Raw genomic sequence first — 17,274 nt, forward strand, 5'->3', positions numbered from 1 at the left:
GTCGAGCTGGAAAATCTCCCATATGTCTTCACAGTGGGCTGTCCAAAGGGAACTGAAAACTCCTACCATATTCCTGAGAAAAGAATTAGTATGTGGATTTCATGTCCAGCACAGCAAGACTTTACTGTGGAAGAGGTCTCTGTGCTCATGATTTGCATCAACAGTACCTCCCAGTTCCTGCCTGCTTCAGCTTTTAACTATTTATAATGACTTTGGTGCTCCATCATGGTATCCAATACACTTGTCCAAGTCATCCTTACTGCCCTTAAATTTTGTAATGGAAAAAATCTGGCTTTTCTTCAGTTGTGCCATCGGGTAAACACTTTCGAAATTCCAAGGCTCTTGTCTCCATAGTAAAAATGAATGCGCCTGATTTTTTTCAGTTCTGCGATTCCTGTTTCTCATCCTTTAAGGGTATTGGGACAGATTCCGTACTGGCATTTCTAAATGTATTTTGGCATCCAGTTAAACAAAACCTAATTTCTCAAATATAGATTTATACTGATGTTCTGCTTAGACACTGCATATTGCATTTCAGACCTATAATTACATCCTTAATTATGATTTGGAATTTTGTTGAAAGACTCATACTGTAAAACACGGCTTTTCCATTCTCTCATTTTCTGCAATGATCAACGCCTTACAGGTATTTCCCTTCCCTCTTCCACATTTTGGAGAGACAAAGGGATTCACATTCTAGCCAATACTATTTAGGATCTTATTTGCTCGTTCCAAGGCTTGCATCCATAAAGTACAAGGCACTCTTTTTACTTTTGTCAACGTTTTGGAATGTGTGCTCAGGTTATCCCCAGGGGCCATAGAGAGCTGCACAGCTAATGCAGAATCCGTGGGATTTCTGGGGGAAAAGAAAGGGACATGCTTCCTTTCTTAATGTTTTTTTGCTAAAGACTTACAAACTTTCAGCCAATGTCAGTATTTGGAATGGGGATCTTAATGTTACAGATGCTGAATTTCACAGTACGATACATCTATAATAAGTTTAGCTTCCAAAAATCCTAACCATCGAACGATTCAGTTGAGTTTTCTTCAAGGACCATGCTTAACTCTGACCCAGTATTCACCATCTAATGAGGCTGGCCCTGGTCCCTTCTCATCCAGGAGGCCTTGTAGGCACCTTCAAACACACGTTTTTAGAATGTCCAGCTGTGATTATGTTTCAGAAACAGCTTTCTCCTACTTCATCCACTGCTCTAAGAAAACAAAATATGCCCCCTCTCTTCCCCGAGGGCTTCTACTAAACTGACGACCTCGGCCTCTCACAGCGGCGGAAATAGATTTGGTTGGCTGTAGAAAAAAAACACCTTGGTGCTGTGCATGCACCCCCTGTCTTCCATCCCCATCGCTAGATCTTCCCACCATCAGAATAGCGTGCATATATGTCATCTGCAAGCTGTGTCACTCACTGATTAACTTCACTCACCCTGTCTATCTAAACTCCCACCCTGCAACTCCTCCTCTCTCACTGTTGAGGTTTCCTCAGCCCGAGCTACGTCTCCGGTTCCTACGTACTCCGACTCCTCGTCTGTTCTTGTGACCCCCCTGGATTTCTGACCTACCGCTTCTGATCTCCGACCTCGCTCTAGCCTCACGATTTGGATTCCGTTCGCCTTGGAATTCAGTTTTCTCTCCCAGACTCTGCACAGGGTCTTTTCCCTCCCCTTTTCCCTCGGAATACGTTACATACGGTATCTACTGTGGCGTTGATCTGCTCAGATCCGTGGGTTTGGTTGAGCGATGGAAGCTTGGAGTGCTGCTGGTTCCTGCAGCGCTGTGCCTCTGTCTGATGCAGCTGTACTGTACAGTAGGAGTCCTTTGGGTGCAAGTGTGGAGAGGAGTGGGGCATGCTGTTGGCTTGTACTGTCTAGTTCTTGTTTTATTCTGTGTGGGAGAAATATAAACTTTCCGTAAGAAAGGGTTCACAAACAAAAAAATCCCCGGTGGAGACGCAGGCTCTCCAGCCTTATCAACATGTTTATATTTGTTTGGGAGACAGTGGGAATGAATTATACTGTGACTCTTTCAGCAAATCCCCATGAAGATCAAAGTCTGCCTCTGCTGTGATTTGGCTACAACCAGCAGTGGTATGATTTCTGATTTACACAGTTTTAATAAATAAGACCAAAATATAAGAGGTATTGTGACAAACAGAGAAGCCACAGAATTTACCTTTTGTTTTTTAGGAATTAATGTTAAACTTAAATGAGCAAAACAGAGAAGAGAGTTACTTTGAAGTAAAGTGCATAACTCACTGTATGTTACAAAGAAACAAGTGAAGATTAATTTAAGTTATTAAGCTGATACAGAGGTGGTTTTGTCTTTCTATGTACACTCATCTTTCTGTGGTTCTCTACTATATTGCAGAAACAAGAAGAAGGTATATTCATATGTTAATTATGTTATCGTCATTATGTTTGTGCATTTGTGTATTTACTGTATACCCTATTTTACACCTTTCAGGGATATGTTTTGTAAAGCAAGCAGCTGCTAGAAAGTATGAGAATGGATATTGATTTGCTGGTATATTTTCACAATTGCTGGAAGCAGGACCGTTTAAACACATTTCTGATTATGGTTTTGTATACAGAAAGTCAGAGTAAGCAACCACCGACAGCTGTTTTGGCCTTACTTACAGTAGGCTCATCAGCATGACAAATAAGTTTGAAAAAATGAAAGGGGCATATACAGTTCATACAGTATGTAGTTAAAATGTGTATCTTGCAAGGAAAACCTTCAAGATTGTGCTGAATTTTAAGATTGTGCTGTCACTGAGATGTCTGTTTAGATGGTTCTGCTTTATAGCATTGTGAAATGGATAGAGTGGAATATTTTTTGTGAAGTACTGCTGTATATAATTAATTAAATAAATAGAGGGTCATAAAGTACCCTAGGTGGGACTGTATGAAGAGAGTCCATTAAGCATACGGTATGTGCTCATGTCTAGATCACATCTCTTCAGTACTCTGGGAATGGCTCAAAGCTGTGATGGTTTTATTGTCTGTTGTTTTTAGGGTAGAAGTGGAGTGAGAGGGGAACCCGGAGAGAGAGGGCAGCCTGGCCTTAGAGGAGACCCTGTAAGCGACTCAAGTCTTCCGTTGTTGAATTTTGTGAATTGTAGACACACGCAGTCAAAAATACTTCGAAAAAGTAACCCACAGAAATAATGACATTTCTCAATTTTCAAGAAGTTTTTTTAAGATGCTTTTACACCCATAGATTAACCTTCCTCTAAACAAATGCCAGATGTTTGTTAGTTATGCCACAAACTTTGCTTCTGTCTTTGCCAGATACTGTACTCACAGTCCAATTGTACATTGAACTGCAGATAGAACAAAGGAGATATTAGTACTGTCTAAACCAGTGAAAATAAAATGTCTAACAAACTTTGAAAATATGTTTTAGAATAAAAAATTCTGAATATGATAACTTTTATTGCTAGCAATATTTTCATCACAGTGTTATTTTTGTGAGATAGCTCCTTCAGGCATTACTCCTCTTATTATCACAAACATGTCTGAGTAAAACTGCTTGTAAGAAGAATAACCTTTACTGTAACTCATGGACTCATACTGTAGCTATTCTGTCTGGAATGCTTTTACTGTATTAATTATTTATTGTCTGTGTAACTGTTTGTGCGTTTGTGTGCTTCCTGGCTCTTCACACCAGATTTCTGAAGTGCTTTGTCTGTGTTTCAGGGAGACTCAGGTACAGACAATAACATCCGTGGACCGAAGGGAGAGAAAGGAAACCCTGGCATACAGGTGTGTGTACAGAACTTCAGCCCATCAGATGGCTGGAGTGCGGTTTATCTGTGTTTGTTCCACAGATGAAAACAGTTTCTGGAAAAACCACAGCTTCAAAGGACATCATATTGAAAGTCTCAGTTAGTCAGTTTAAAGCAGAAACCCCACGATAATGATGGCGTGTGTAGCTAAAAAATAAGTCTAAATTAAGAAAAAGAAATGCCACCATATGTGTCGACATGTGACCGATAATTTTACAAGGCAAATGCAAAACATTGGACGAAGGAGAAGAAGTCTGAAAAGAATATTAAAGAGCAAAAGCAAGGTTTTCATTTTGTTTTACGCCTGCAACCTCCTCCCAATAAGAAGCATTCATTGTCTTTTTCTGTTTTTGTTTAGGCTGTTTTATTCTAATATGTGTACTGAGTAAGACATTTAAAAAACTCTGAAGGTTCACACTTGATGCCCAAGGGGTTCTCTTTAATTCAAGACCCTACTAGGCCTGTACAAGTTTATTAAGGGTACATCCTTTCCAGGCAGAAATTGCCCTTGGGTGACTATTGGGGTGTGTTCTAATATAAAGAGGTAGACAAACCCTATTACATATTTTCCAGGCAGAAAGAGAAACAGGAATTGTTTTCCAAGTGTACAGGTATGAAGTAAGCTCTTAAAATGTGTCACGAACCAAATTGCTTTGGAATTTAGACTCATTTTCAATGAACTCATTGACCTCCAGTACCTTGTCTGGAACAGTAAAAAAGTACACTGGGCAGGTCTGGGCTTCTTTGTTGAATTTGGATACAGATACAATTACTGATATCTACCTCACAGGAAGCTCTCAGGTTTCCTGTAATCAGCCCAGTGAACCTCAATGGCAAGTGAACACCTCTGACATGCAGTAGCTTACATGGCGAAAAAGAGGCCAGTCGGTGCTTTTTGCTCATGGGTAGAAAATTGAAATGAGGTTCCATCTGGATTTAACGTGGATTATGGCATTTAATTTGGGGAAAGAAAAATAGGTACTGTATATACTGTTATGGGTTAGAAGACATTGCATACAAGTGGTACTTCCACAAAACAGTCTATTTTATCAATTGTGGAGCCCATTGAGAACAAGACTGCAGTTCTGAGGAAACACTATCAGAGATCGTGGTTCATCAATGTTAGGTGAATATTAACGACCAGAGCTGAAGAACGCAGATCCAATTATTCAATTAAAATCAACCAATAGCTGTGTTTTTTTTTGGTGGGGGTGGTGACTTGAGTGAGAACGTTTTAACGTTTTCCCAAGTGACCTCCAGCTCCCTCAAGAGGTGCCCCTGTTCTTCTTTTCTGTGCTCCACAGGGCGATGCGGGAGAAGATGGCACACCCGGCGATGCTGGTGTGGATGGAAAAAGAGTGAGGGGTCTTGTTTGCTAATTAACTCTTCCATTGTCTTGCAATACTGACCTGGACTGTAAACCCAGCAAATGTGCATTGTTTCTGGATTGTTTAAAGGTTAATTTAATAGGGTAATAAAGTTCTTATTTATTCTAGGTTTAATGTCGTTATTGGACATTTTACTAGCATTGAAGGCAGACTTTTATATACTGTACAGCATGTGTGTTTGGGCAGCTGAGACCATTGACCTTTGACCATGATGACAAAGATGATGATGATGATGATGATGACCATGATGATTATGATAATAATACTGATGCTGCTGCTGATGATGAAGACAATGACGATGACAACAATGAGGGTGACATTGATGACAATAACAACAATGACAATGACCATAATGATGACGATGACCATGATGACGATGACAGTGACCATGATGACGATGATAATGACCATAATGAAAACGATGATGATGTCAATGACCATGATGATGACAATGACCATGATGATAATGACCGTAATGATGATGATGACCATGATGATGATGATGACAGTGACCATGATGACGATGATAATGACCATAATGATGATGATGACCATAATAATGACAGTGACCATGATGATAAGTAACTCTATTCATCATTTTTGCTGTAGGGTCCTCAAGGCCGACGGGGTGCCCCTGGGTCGAAGGTAGAGTAATTCTTTTCTTGGCCTGTTGGCAGTTCTTACAGAATGCCATATCCCTGGCAATGGATTTTTACCTGTTTTGTTTGCGATTGCTGACACGAAAATTGAAAACTCGAAAGTGTTTAGAAAGATCTGACTCAGCATTTCAATAGGTGGGCCTTGTCATGAAAAAAAAACGGTCATTTTATGACCACTCGACTGCCCTGCTGTTGGGTACTATGATTAAAGGTGGATTAGAGGCATAGCCGTGATATAAAGTCAATAGTCAAGGAGTTGAATGTGTCCTGAGGATCGAATGCAGCCGTTTGTCAACATCAGCTGCAATGTTTTTCAGTGTGGCAGGGCAGGTACTGAACCTGTCTTTAAAAGACCTTACCTTATTATTGACTTCATAACTCATAGGCAGTGTCTCTTGTTAGAAAGCAGCCCAGAAACAGTCACTATATGTCAGCTCCGGTGACGCAGTGAACAATAGTGCTTCCTTTGCACTTTGGCACTTACCCAGAGGAAGATCAAGGCTTCTCTCTGCGTCTCTTTCAGGGAGAACGAGGGGAGCCGGGCACACCGGGGCTGCGTGGAGATCCCGGAGCGAGCGGCCCTCAGGTGAGGGGTCACTCTTTGCCAGCTGTTTCATCAGTAACTATGTGGCAAGCAAAAAAAAATATCCTGAACTCCTCCTAAAGATCTGTGAAGAGTCTCCTCTGAATAAAAGGTTCCTTTGCTCTAAGTCTTCTGCAGATAAATGAGCTGAGAATGTGCTTAATTTCCAACTGAGACAACTCCAAAAAACACTTAAACCTACAAAATTACTAAACCTACATTAGTAATAAAAACTACATTTCTAAAAGCACTCCTCTGCTGTGATGTTTTGATGCTCTATAGAAAGTAAAGTGGTGAATATAACTGTTAAAACTGTATTGAATTTACAATATTATTCCTAATGCAGTTGTTCAGGCTAGCCAGGCCTGACACATGGTTATGACTTTTAATTTGCAATGAAGGAAAATAAATGTCTGTTTTCTGGTCAGAAGAAAATTAAGGCTACAGGTCAACATTAAGGATAATAAAATATTGATTTATTAGACAACAAAAATCTTCTTAATTTTATTCTTCTTGAAATGAGCACCGCACTGGGATGTCTGCTAGGAATGATGTACTAAGTTTACAGTTGTGCAGGTTTTCGTGTGACTTTATTCATGTATGTTCTTAATGTAGGGAGAGAGGGGAACACGTGGACTTCCAGGGCCTCCTGGCACTCTTGGTCTACCTGGGCGTCAGGTAACTGTCCGATCTGACACCACACCCACACCTGGTGCTCAGCTCTCACTCTTTCTTATGGGAACCGGAATCATTCGGACTCACTTAAAGTATTCAGAATTTCTACATTGCCCAGGTAATGTTTTACAACAGGCATTTCCATCTGCTGGATCTTGTAGTCATTTTCAATAACATTTTTATAACTGGGTCCGTATTAGAGGGTATTTGAATCAATCACTAATGTATCAGTCAAGACATTGACTGTACCTAAATCAGATTTAGGTTTTTGCCCATATTCATCACTTTCCTGCGCATTAGTCAGTCGATGTACAACTGTGCTTATAGTCTGACAAGAAACACCCACGAACAGGGCTCTGAAAGAGAGTGCAATGGATGAAGTAACAATCACAAATATTCTATTTCTAAAATTCTAGTTTTGTTTGTTTGATAGTTCTAGATTTTAGGATGCAATTCCCTCCATGTTTAATATGGAGATGTTAAAACCGTGGATTTAATATTAAACTCTAATTTTTTTCAGGGGGAACTGGGCCTCCAGGGTCCGAAAGGATCTGTTGGAAATGAAGGTCCAAAGGGACAGAAGGTAAGAAAATCTGAACATATTCACAAGAACATTCACTATTTATGCAGACTTAACCCACCAAACCCTAATAAAGTTTGCAGGACATGAATGTAATTTTCCTAGCTGGCCGCTGAATTAAGAGATATTTAGGAATTGGTTGTATTGAGGCAGAAGTTCCATTGAGATTAGGATCAGCTGAAAAGTTACAAAAGAAGAACTTTTAACTTTAAGAAAATAGAAATGGGTAATGATTAGAATTTTATCTGCTTTTGAACATGACCCTGGGTTGAGACCCTTACTCTGTGGGATTATAGATCTTCGATGTACATGAAAGTTCAGTCTCCTCCAAGACCTTGGTGGCCTTATCTACAACATGAAACCTTTCTGAGGAGTGCTCTGTTGATCTTCTGCTCACTTAATACTAGGGTCGAGATTTGCCTTTGAAAAGCACATCACTGGCATTTTCCTGGCAAAAAAGCATGGAAGCTCATTGATACCCAGTGGATGCGTTGATTTGCCCACTGACAATGAAGGTTGCATTTAAAAACAAACTTGGTTGGTTAACCGGATAGCAATCATGAATTATTCTTTGATGCTCCACTGGAGATGCTCCACAACAGCAACAGCATTAATCCTAGGATGTCCAGGGAGTTTTTCTGAAGTTCTAGATCTCCTCAATCACTTAAGAATCGATCAAGAAGATATAACATTCTGGTGAAATGGTGCTGAAATAGTGTCTAATGAGATTGAAAATGGTCAATCGACCTGCACTGTTTTACAAAATCTGAAGTTGAGGAGGAACCTGTCAGCAGGTGGCAATGCGCAGTTACAACACCACAATCAAGCACTAGATTTAGACTGTTTTTTTACGAGACCAATGTATGTCCCTTCATCAAAGAGCAAAATGTAATCTCAAAGTTGAAAGAAAAGTAAGCTGCTTGAAAAAAAACACGTAATAATATCTGTAAAGTACATCATTGGACATTCTCTAGGTTGAGCTCATCGGAGTGACCTGTGCTCAACATGAGTTATTTCGAGCTCGTTTATTGACACAACACTTGCATTCCACCAGGCGTGTGATAAAATGTGTGTATACGTCTCTGATTGTTGATTCTGGAGAGTATGATGAGCAGGACACAGAATCCGACTCCTGCTCATGTTTGTCGTTGTGTTTCAGGGTCAGCCGGGAGACCCTGGAGTCAAAGGGTCAGTTGGACCAAATGGACCCAGGGGACTGCCAGTAAGATCCTTTTTGCTCCCTTGAACTTAGAAGTCTTGGTCAAAAACAAAACCCTATTTATGTGTTTCTGTTTTGCATTGGCATCTTCATTCAGCACAGGAAGATGTGGACTACTGCGAACCTAGATTTCCATATCAAGTGTGCATTTAAAAAAATTATATTTGCGTTGGAAGCATTTGCTCCAAACATAAACATCACACAGTTATCATAACCAATACAAATATCAATGCACAGTGTTGGTAACAGAGTAAATGTTTAAAATATTAAGCATGGACAATGTGCCTTAAAATTTATAAGCAAGCAATTTCTTATTTTTATCTAAATTTGTTTTCTCTGCTCTTTTTACCTCCATTTTGTTTACATGAAAATATTCAGTTTTTCATGAAGTATGCCATTTCTTTCATTGTTGAAAATATATGGAAATATATTTAAATTAAAAAAATATATAACATTTTTTACCCACTCATTTCTCTATATACAGTATATTAGCAATGAAAAAAAGTGCTAAAACATGATGTACTGTATCTCATATACACAGAGATAACAGAAGTCTGCTGTGATGCTGTGTTTTAATTGTGGTCCACTACAGACAATTATTATTATTATAATAAAACACAGAACGTTTTTTTAGAAGATGTAATATTTTTTGTTTGTAAAACAGGGAATCGATGGCAGAGATGGGTATGGATCACCTGGACAGAAAGGAGAAAAGGTGAAGATTTTCCTATTGATTTTGCATGAAATGCTATACACAGTATAGATGTTATGAAAAACCTACCAGACCTATAAAGGACTAAAAGCATTGACATGTATTTGTTCCATATCAAGTCATGCACTGACCACTTTTTGTTGAGAGAAGGTCTGTCCCTCTTAGCTGCTTCAGTATAGGACAGGCTATTTTTATTTCCTACCTAAATATAGTGATTTTAAAAATGTAAAACACATCTGACCAGCCTTAGCAATTTGAGACTAATATGGCAAAACTCTGAGTGATGCTCTTCCTACAGAAAATCTTGAAATGGCAATAAAATAAACTACTAATAAAAGAATCTCTAACAACACCAATAGGCCTATACAAATGTATACATGAGAATGGACAGAATCAGAGAAGACAACATCTTCACAGATCTTTGCTTACTTTTTTTTCAGGGAGAATCAGGTTTTCCAGGTTACCCTGGGCCTCAGGTAAGTAGCTTTTATACCTTGAACCACATTTTATCATCATATCCCTGGCTCATTCCTCACGAAAGTGAGGGAGGCGTCATCAGCCTCGAACTTAACGCCAGTTTGCTGTTCTGCAAAATAGCCTCTTATACTGTACATGGACCGCCTATCTCATTCATTGGATTCTAACCGCCCTACTGAAATTAAAAAACGAGTTTACGTAGGAATATATTTTTAAATGTCAAAGTACAGTAGAAGGGAGGGTAACTAATAAGTGTACATTCAGTCTGAAACAACGTGTGTTTCATAAATGTGCCCTCATTTCGCTTTAAGGGAGAAGAAGGAGACCTTGGGACCCCTGGCAGTAGAGGTCCCAAAGGGAGTCGTGGAAGAAGGGTGAGGGACTTTGATGAGCATTTAACAGAATGGACCTCTACAGAGCCGCTGGTGAAGCCTGGACCCAGTAAAAGGAGAAATTTAAAGAAGTTGAGATCCTTCATGCACCAATGCCTGCGTTCTTAAGATCTACCGACTAAATGACCTGGATTGACCAAATATCCTCCTTTTGTTGTTATATTTCTTATGTTCTTAATTCATAGAATTTAAATAATTGAAATAATAAGAACTGAAATTAAATTTAAACATATTTGTATAATGCTACCTGAGAAAACAAGCAATACACAGCTTTTGAAAGTTAGGCTAAAGCTTCCAAAAATATACCGCACATTTTCTAAAGGAATTACTCAGAGGAATGTCTTGCATGCATTTAATATGGAAGGTGACCCTGTTAATCATGCTGTGCGTTTATTCCAGGGTAATAGTGGCAGTTCTGGAGTTCCAGGAGATCCTGGAATCCCTGGGGCTTCTGGACATAAGGTAACTGTGGTACCACAATTCTCTCTTTTCCATTATGAAAGTGTATAATGTTGTGTACAATTTTAACAGACCTGTTCTTGCCTTTTCTGCAGCGTCCTGATTTGACTATAAATATCGGACAAACATAACCTGGAGGATCCTGCTTCTTCATATAGTATTCATTGGATGGGGTTTTTTGTTCATCATCGTTTTTGATGAAGTCTAGAACTTTTATGTGAAAGTAGATCCTGGAAGAGAGTCTCTAGAGAATTACTTGTGCATTTTTAAGTTGCAAAATCTTTTTCTTTTGCAGGGTCCAAAAGGACCAAGTGGAACCAGATCAATGACTGTAGGTGCCTGATTTTCACTTGCCAATATAAAAGATTTAACAGCCATTTTGAGTGAGACTCACTATTCATATATTTTTTTTATTTTGTCATTCCAGCCCTGTGAGCTTGTCGGCTATATCCGAAACAACTGTCGTGAGTATCTGTTTTTATGCATGTTGTTTGAGATACCAAACAGAAGCAGTGCACAGAAACAACTGGCTATGTGGGCAACTCATAGAATTGCACACAGATTTAAGAAAGAAAATAGGGACTTAATTTCCAGCAGTAACAGGAGATGCCAGGCAGACCTAGGTGCAGACTGTATCAAGACCTCAACCCACTCTACCAATCACAAATTCCAGCATCCTCACAGATAGTGAGTCTGCATTTGGCAGAACCAAGGGAGGCAGAGGCAAGAGGTGTTTGTAAAAAGAAATCTTTCAAGTGGCACCTTCGAAATGATTTATTTTTGGTTAGGAAAGTTTTCATGTAGCAGTAGACGCAATAATATACTCTAAAGTACATATATACTGTAGCTATAATGAAAATAAACATGATTATGCATACACATAAAACCAAAACAGCTAACCCTTATATTGTGGTCATGCTCTTGTTGTGAGGGAACACAATAAAAGTTATTCATCTTTCTTGATTCATTAAAACAACAGAACATACCGAGTTCGAAGTTGTATCTCTGTGCTTGACTTACATCATCTCTCTCTTCTGTCCACAGCGTGCTCCCAAGGTAACCCCTTTCTTTCATCTGCCTTTCGCCTTTCCTAGTGGTTAGTTTGTGGGTGATAAGTACTGGCATAAAAGTAATTGCTTTTATCGGATACACATTTAGGTAAACTAAGCAGACAAGCCATTTACAAGATATTGATTAAAGCACAGTTACACAGTAAAATCCCATTCATATGTTTTCCCAATATAAGGACTAAAGTCATTTGATCGTTGTATTTTATAACACAGTGCCTACGAGACGTCAGTCCTGGAGGCTTTATTTTATTCCTTTTGCAGTCCATGTCCTTTAAATACCAGACATAAACTTCATTACACCCATGTGGGCATGTGTCAAAACAGCCTTCACTACTCATCTAATCAATTAAGTTATTAACACCCCGTGTGAGACTATTTACAAAAACTTGAGGCTGTGTTGCTGACTCTAGTGGCAGAACAGCTGTGAGTTTATTCTTCTCTGTATCTGATCTGCCTCAGAGATGTTTTCAAACGTGGCTCCTGCAGGAATTGATTTTTGGTTTCGATTCCCAGGCAGGACGGATTGCCCTGTGTACCCAACAGAGCTGGTCGTTGCCCTTGACATGTCCGAGGATGTTACTCCGCAGGTCTTTGAGAGAATGCGGAACATCGCCGTGAACCTCCTCCAGGATCTGACCATCTCAGAAAGCAACTGCCCCACCGGGGCCCGCGTGGCTGTTGTCTCCTACAGCTCCACCACAAAGTATCTCATTCGCTTCTCGGACTACCACAGGAAAAAACAACTGATCGAAGCTATAAGAAACATACCGCTAGAGAGAACCGCCAGCCGCCGCAACATCGGGGCGGCTATGAGATTTGTAGCCAGGAACGTGTTCAAGCGAGTCCGCCAGGGTGTGCTCATGAGGAAGGTGGCCATCTTCATCAGCAACGGAGCATCGCAGGAGGCCACTCCTATTGTGACAGCAGCACTGGAGTTCAAGGCTCTGGACATCACCCCCGTGGTCATCGCCTTCAGGAACGTGCCCAACGTCAGACGGGCTTTTCAGGTACACAAACATCATTCTTATTAAGCTGTTTGTCAAATGTTTTCCATTCCTGAGACGAAGACTTTCCATGTCTTACAATGAGTCATTATAACAAAACCAGTGGTAGCACTGCGGATGTTTAGGTACATTTCATTAAAGTAACAGTACCCGACATGGAGGTGTGCTTACTTGTGTGCCAGTAACTTTGATATTCTGTTTTGCACCAGAAGGCAGTGCAGGTTTTACACTTCATCAAAATGTGTGGTACAATTAAAACTTGCCTATGCATCCCACACCCTCAGTATGATAAGCTAAGTAATTTCAATTTAAATAATCAATTTCAATTGAATATTTAATATGTAATATTTAATATTTGAAGCCTAGACCACATGTATAGACTAGCTTGACTTTTTTGTCGGGCTCGGCAAAACATCCTTTCTTTGTAGAAGCACAACTTAATTCAGATTCTTTGTCCTTTGGCAACATGTGCTGTTACACAGGTCGATGAAACGGGCAGTTTCTTAGTGTCTGTTGTGGATAGACCACAGAATCAAAGAACGGAGGTCCAGAGAATTCAGCAGTGTGCTCTGTGCTTAGGTAAGCCTATCGGACACAAATAACAAGTTAAATTTGGAAAGTGTTACAAGAATAAAGGAATGCATATTTACAGAGTTTTTTTTTCTTTTTTTCAGACGTATGCAATCCCTCAGAAGCATGCCGGATCAACCTCATTCCTGCTCCCCTGCAAGCTGACGTGGACGTCGCTCTGGTAGTTGACAGCTCCCGGAACATGCGGACGGATCAGTATGATGGTGTCAAGGAGCTTCTGAGCTCCATTCTGGACCAGCTTGACGTTAGCAGCCAGCCAGGGACCTCCGACAGGGGAGCCAGGGTGGCTCTGGTGCAGCACAGCACACTGAACTACCCCCCACGGCGAGGCCAAGCGCCGGTGAGGACGGAATTCGACCTGCTGAAGTTTAAAAGCAGGAACTTGATGAAACGACACATTTCTGAGAGTATGCAGCAGCTCGGGGGCTCCTCTAGCACGGGCCACGCGGTTGAATGGGCGATCAACAACCTCTTGCTCAAAGCCGTGCGGCCGAGGAAGGCGAAGGCGGTGTTTGCGTTTGTCGGAGGCGAGACGAGCTACTGGGACCGGGCCAGACTGGGCTACGTGGCCCGGCGAGCGATGTGTCAGGGCGTTGCCGTGCTCGCGTTTTCGGTGGGCAGCGACTATAACGACACGCAGGTGGAAGACCTTGCGAGCATCCCCCTGGAGCAACACATGGTGCACCTGGGCCAGGCGAAGCTCGGCGAAATAGAATTCGCCCAGCGGTTCGCCAGAGCCTTCTTCCGCGTCCTGAGCAGTAAGTTATGTCTCCTCAGGCAGCACATTCTCATGTCACAACATAGGAAGGTTTTGTTCGTTTTGTTGCTGCCAATCAACTTGCATATTGGATGGCATCAAGGTTCCAAACCAGCTGAAATAATGTGTCTTGCTGTATCCCAGGGTAGTTTGTTTTGTAAGCTCACATCCCTCCTGTCAGCCCTGAACGGATTTGCACTTACAGTAGCTTAATTTTATTATTTCATTTCATTATTTTTTGCGCAGGACTGCTATTGGTTGACTTTGTTAGCAGATCCCAGAGTCTTAAATGTTATTGACAGTCACAAAAAAGTCACATGGACAGTATCCTCCAACATTTTAAAACATGTGTCCTCTACACTTGCTATTTATGACAAGTATTTAATTATTGGGATTGCTTAAATCTCAGTCTCAGTCAGGTTTATTTGCACAGCAGTAATGGCTTTTGTGTATCGTATCAATTTATTTTAAGGTATTTAAAACTGTGTCAAACTAGGATATTATACAGTTTTAGAAAACACGCTTAGTTTAAAATCAGCTTCAATTCGTAGTTTATCCAGTTTTTACTATTCTTTAATACCTTATCTATTTTGTTATTATGGATTCCCAGAGATTAAACTCTTAATGGCGCTAATGGGTATTTCTGCTGACACAAGTCTATAACCAAAGGCTCTGACGGGACTGAAGCCTTTTTCCTCACTCAATTTGTCGCCTCATTCCATCCAGAGGTCGTGCAAAACAGAAAGTTCCTATTTCGCATGCACAGGTTTTGTAAAGAAAACATAAACACTACTGCTGTTCTGATCAGAGCCCTAATATAGAGATAAATATTACATGTTATAACTTGTTATAATTTTATTCATAAAAAAATATTTTGCATTTTTTATAAAAATAGCTTACATTTGTTCTTTACCAAATACTAAAATTAATACATACTGTGGAATTCATACGAAGCAGCATCAGTGTGTTCTGGGTGTATGTTTAAGGGCGCAATGAAAAATGTCAGCATGTTTACCAGGTCTTTGACTGTTCTTCTATCATCTCAGCTGGAGTCAATAGCTACCCCCCACCTGCTCTTCGAAGGGAATGTGCAAATATCCAGGAGCCTGTGCAGCAGGCTGAGATCCTGGAGACACCTCCCATAGACAGGTACGTTTCTGACTTTCTCCTGACCGGCCTGATACTTTTCACATCACGGATGAACACAAAATCATGCCTCACGTAAAAAAAACACAAAACAAATGTGTGGTTTGTGGTTTGAAATCAAGGAACTTTAATTAATAATTGATTTTACAGAATCAAACCAAAAACACCTCCTCCTGCGGAAGAATATTATGAATACACAGAGGAGTCTGAATCCATAGTAGAAGAAGAATCGGAGCCAGAGGAAGAGATCACAGCAGGCCCAGAGCTGTCCCAAGAGGAAACGGTCCCCCAGTATGAGGAGACAGGAAGAGCTGTGGAAGAAATCCTCTTTGGAGGCGAAGAAAGTACAGGTAGGGAAGATACAGGTAAGAATACGACAGGACACCGACAATTTCTAATAATTTTCATATCCTGTAAAAGATGCCTGCATTCTTTAAAGGGTAGATACTGAATGGCTGTTTTAATTGAGAGATAGCAATGGGTATCATGCAAACATCTTATCTAAGAAGCTTCGTTCACACCATTTCGGGCTGTGTACCTACTGTAGTAAAATAAAAAAGTCCCACATAACCAAAACACAGGTAAGATTGTTGACATGACACTAGTTAAATATGATACCTTTTAAAATATAATACAGATTTGTTGTTATTTATAAGGTCTGTTAGATCTGTTTGAAGCAGAATATTTTGAATTCAATTTTATTGCTTCCTCACCTGTATGAAGCAGGAGTAGTCCGGCCCGTGGAATTGGCACAGACATGCTCATGCGATGTGTAGACTGAGAGGGTGCATCTCACTGAGATACTGTATGATGCAATTGCAACTTCTGCTTCTGGTTAGAGCCAGAATTACCTTTGTAATACAGTGTCACAACGGCAAAATATCAGTGACTGCGTCAATGTCTTATGGAAATATGTTACTGCTATAGTTTTCCAGTGTGGTGTTACATGTTAACTCTCAAGGAAATAAATGGTGAGTTTATTTTTCAAGGCATAGTTCTCTTGTTCTACATGATCCAAAAACACGTGGGTCCCAGGTTTTAATGAAAAATAAAACACATTAGGATTGCATACTCAAATATATTGCATGTCCAAATAATCGTCCAGTGCTATTTAAAAACTCTTGCGTGAAATATTATTTGTTGTTTCTCACTAGCCTTTAAAGAATAACTTAGGGAATGACTTAGTAAATTTCACTATAAATGAGCTTGTTTTGGTTGCAGACCAATGCCTGTTGGATGTGGATCTCGGTAGCCTTTGTGGGAACTATTTGCAAAGATGGTATTATAATCGGGCAGTCGGTGCATGCTCCCCTTTCTGGTATGGCGGTTGTGGCGGTAATGAGAATCGATTTAATACGGAAAACGAGTGCCTTCAGACATGCGTCCTAAAATGTAAGTTAATAAACATGTCGGTATGAACACTTGCTTAGATATGGTTTTAAAAAATGCCTACCCTAAAGATTCACGCGGTTCCCTACTGTGGTAAATACAGTAAAACCACAAGGCACATTGCGGTCAAAATGTTGGTGTCACTATAACTACTAAAAGTTATAAAAGGCAGCACGATAATGTTTGACCTGTAAATTCATGATACTAATTAAAATATAATAGTAATATAAAAATACAATAAATACTATTGAAGCATTTATTGTTATCTTTGGAGTTTTAAGTGCTTATTATATAAATATTTTAAATGTATTAAATCCTTTACATGAGTGTCAATCTGTGTGTCACTGTATATACAGAATATACAGTACATG

At 40.0% G+C, this 17,274-nt stretch overlaps 1 protein-coding gene across 8 annotated transcripts in view; it reads left to right on the forward strand.

The window, feature by feature from the left end:
- col6a4a (collagen, type VI, alpha 4a) overlaps nucleotides 1–17,274 on the forward strand; it is a 56,289-nt gene that overhangs the window by 35,208 nt on the left and 3,807 nt on the right. For 3 of the 8 annotated variants that reach the window (XM_015356874.2, XM_015356875.2, XM_015356873.2), the window contains 21 exons: nucleotides 3,030–3,092; nucleotides 3,714–3,779; nucleotides 5,107–5,160; nucleotides 5,800–5,835; nucleotides 6,373–6,435; nucleotides 7,048–7,110; nucleotides 7,628–7,690; nucleotides 8,847–8,909; nucleotides 9,571–9,621; nucleotides 10,059–10,094; nucleotides 10,407–10,469; nucleotides 10,887–10,949; nucleotides 11,242–11,277; nucleotides 11,374–11,410; nucleotides 11,991–12,002; nucleotides 12,530–13,023; nucleotides 13,503–13,599; nucleotides 13,695–14,369; nucleotides 15,415–15,517; nucleotides 15,665–15,879; nucleotides 16,736–16,906. In XM_015356874.2, the coding sequence (XP_015212360.2) occupies nucleotides 3,030–3,092; nucleotides 3,714–3,779; nucleotides 5,107–5,160; nucleotides 5,800–5,835; nucleotides 6,373–6,435; nucleotides 7,048–7,110; nucleotides 7,628–7,690; nucleotides 8,847–8,909; nucleotides 9,571–9,621; nucleotides 10,059–10,094; nucleotides 10,407–10,469; nucleotides 10,887–10,949; nucleotides 11,242–11,277; nucleotides 11,374–11,410; nucleotides 11,991–12,002; nucleotides 12,530–13,023; nucleotides 13,503–13,599; nucleotides 13,695–14,369; nucleotides 15,415–15,517; nucleotides 15,665–15,879; nucleotides 16,736–16,906 (2,524 nt within the window). The remainder of the gene's footprint in view (nucleotides 1–3,029; nucleotides 3,093–3,713; nucleotides 3,780–5,106; nucleotides 5,161–5,799; nucleotides 5,836–6,372; nucleotides 6,436–7,047; nucleotides 7,111–7,627; nucleotides 7,691–8,846; nucleotides 8,910–9,570; nucleotides 9,622–10,058; nucleotides 10,095–10,406; nucleotides 10,470–10,886; nucleotides 10,950–11,241; nucleotides 11,278–11,373; nucleotides 11,411–11,990; nucleotides 12,003–12,529; nucleotides 13,024–13,502; nucleotides 13,600–13,694; nucleotides 14,370–15,414; nucleotides 15,518–15,664; nucleotides 15,880–16,735; nucleotides 16,907–17,274) is intronic. The other 5 variants (XM_015356878.2, XM_015356881.2, XM_015356877.2 and 2 more) reach the window with 3 other exon arrangements.

The sequence above is a fragment of the Lepisosteus oculatus genome, chromosome 10 (genome assembly GCF_040954835.1).
Source record: "Lepisosteus oculatus isolate fLepOcu1 chromosome 10, fLepOcu1.hap2, whole genome shotgun sequence".
Taxonomy (NCBI): Eukaryota; Metazoa; Chordata; class Actinopteri; order Semionotiformes; family Lepisosteidae; genus Lepisosteus; species Lepisosteus oculatus.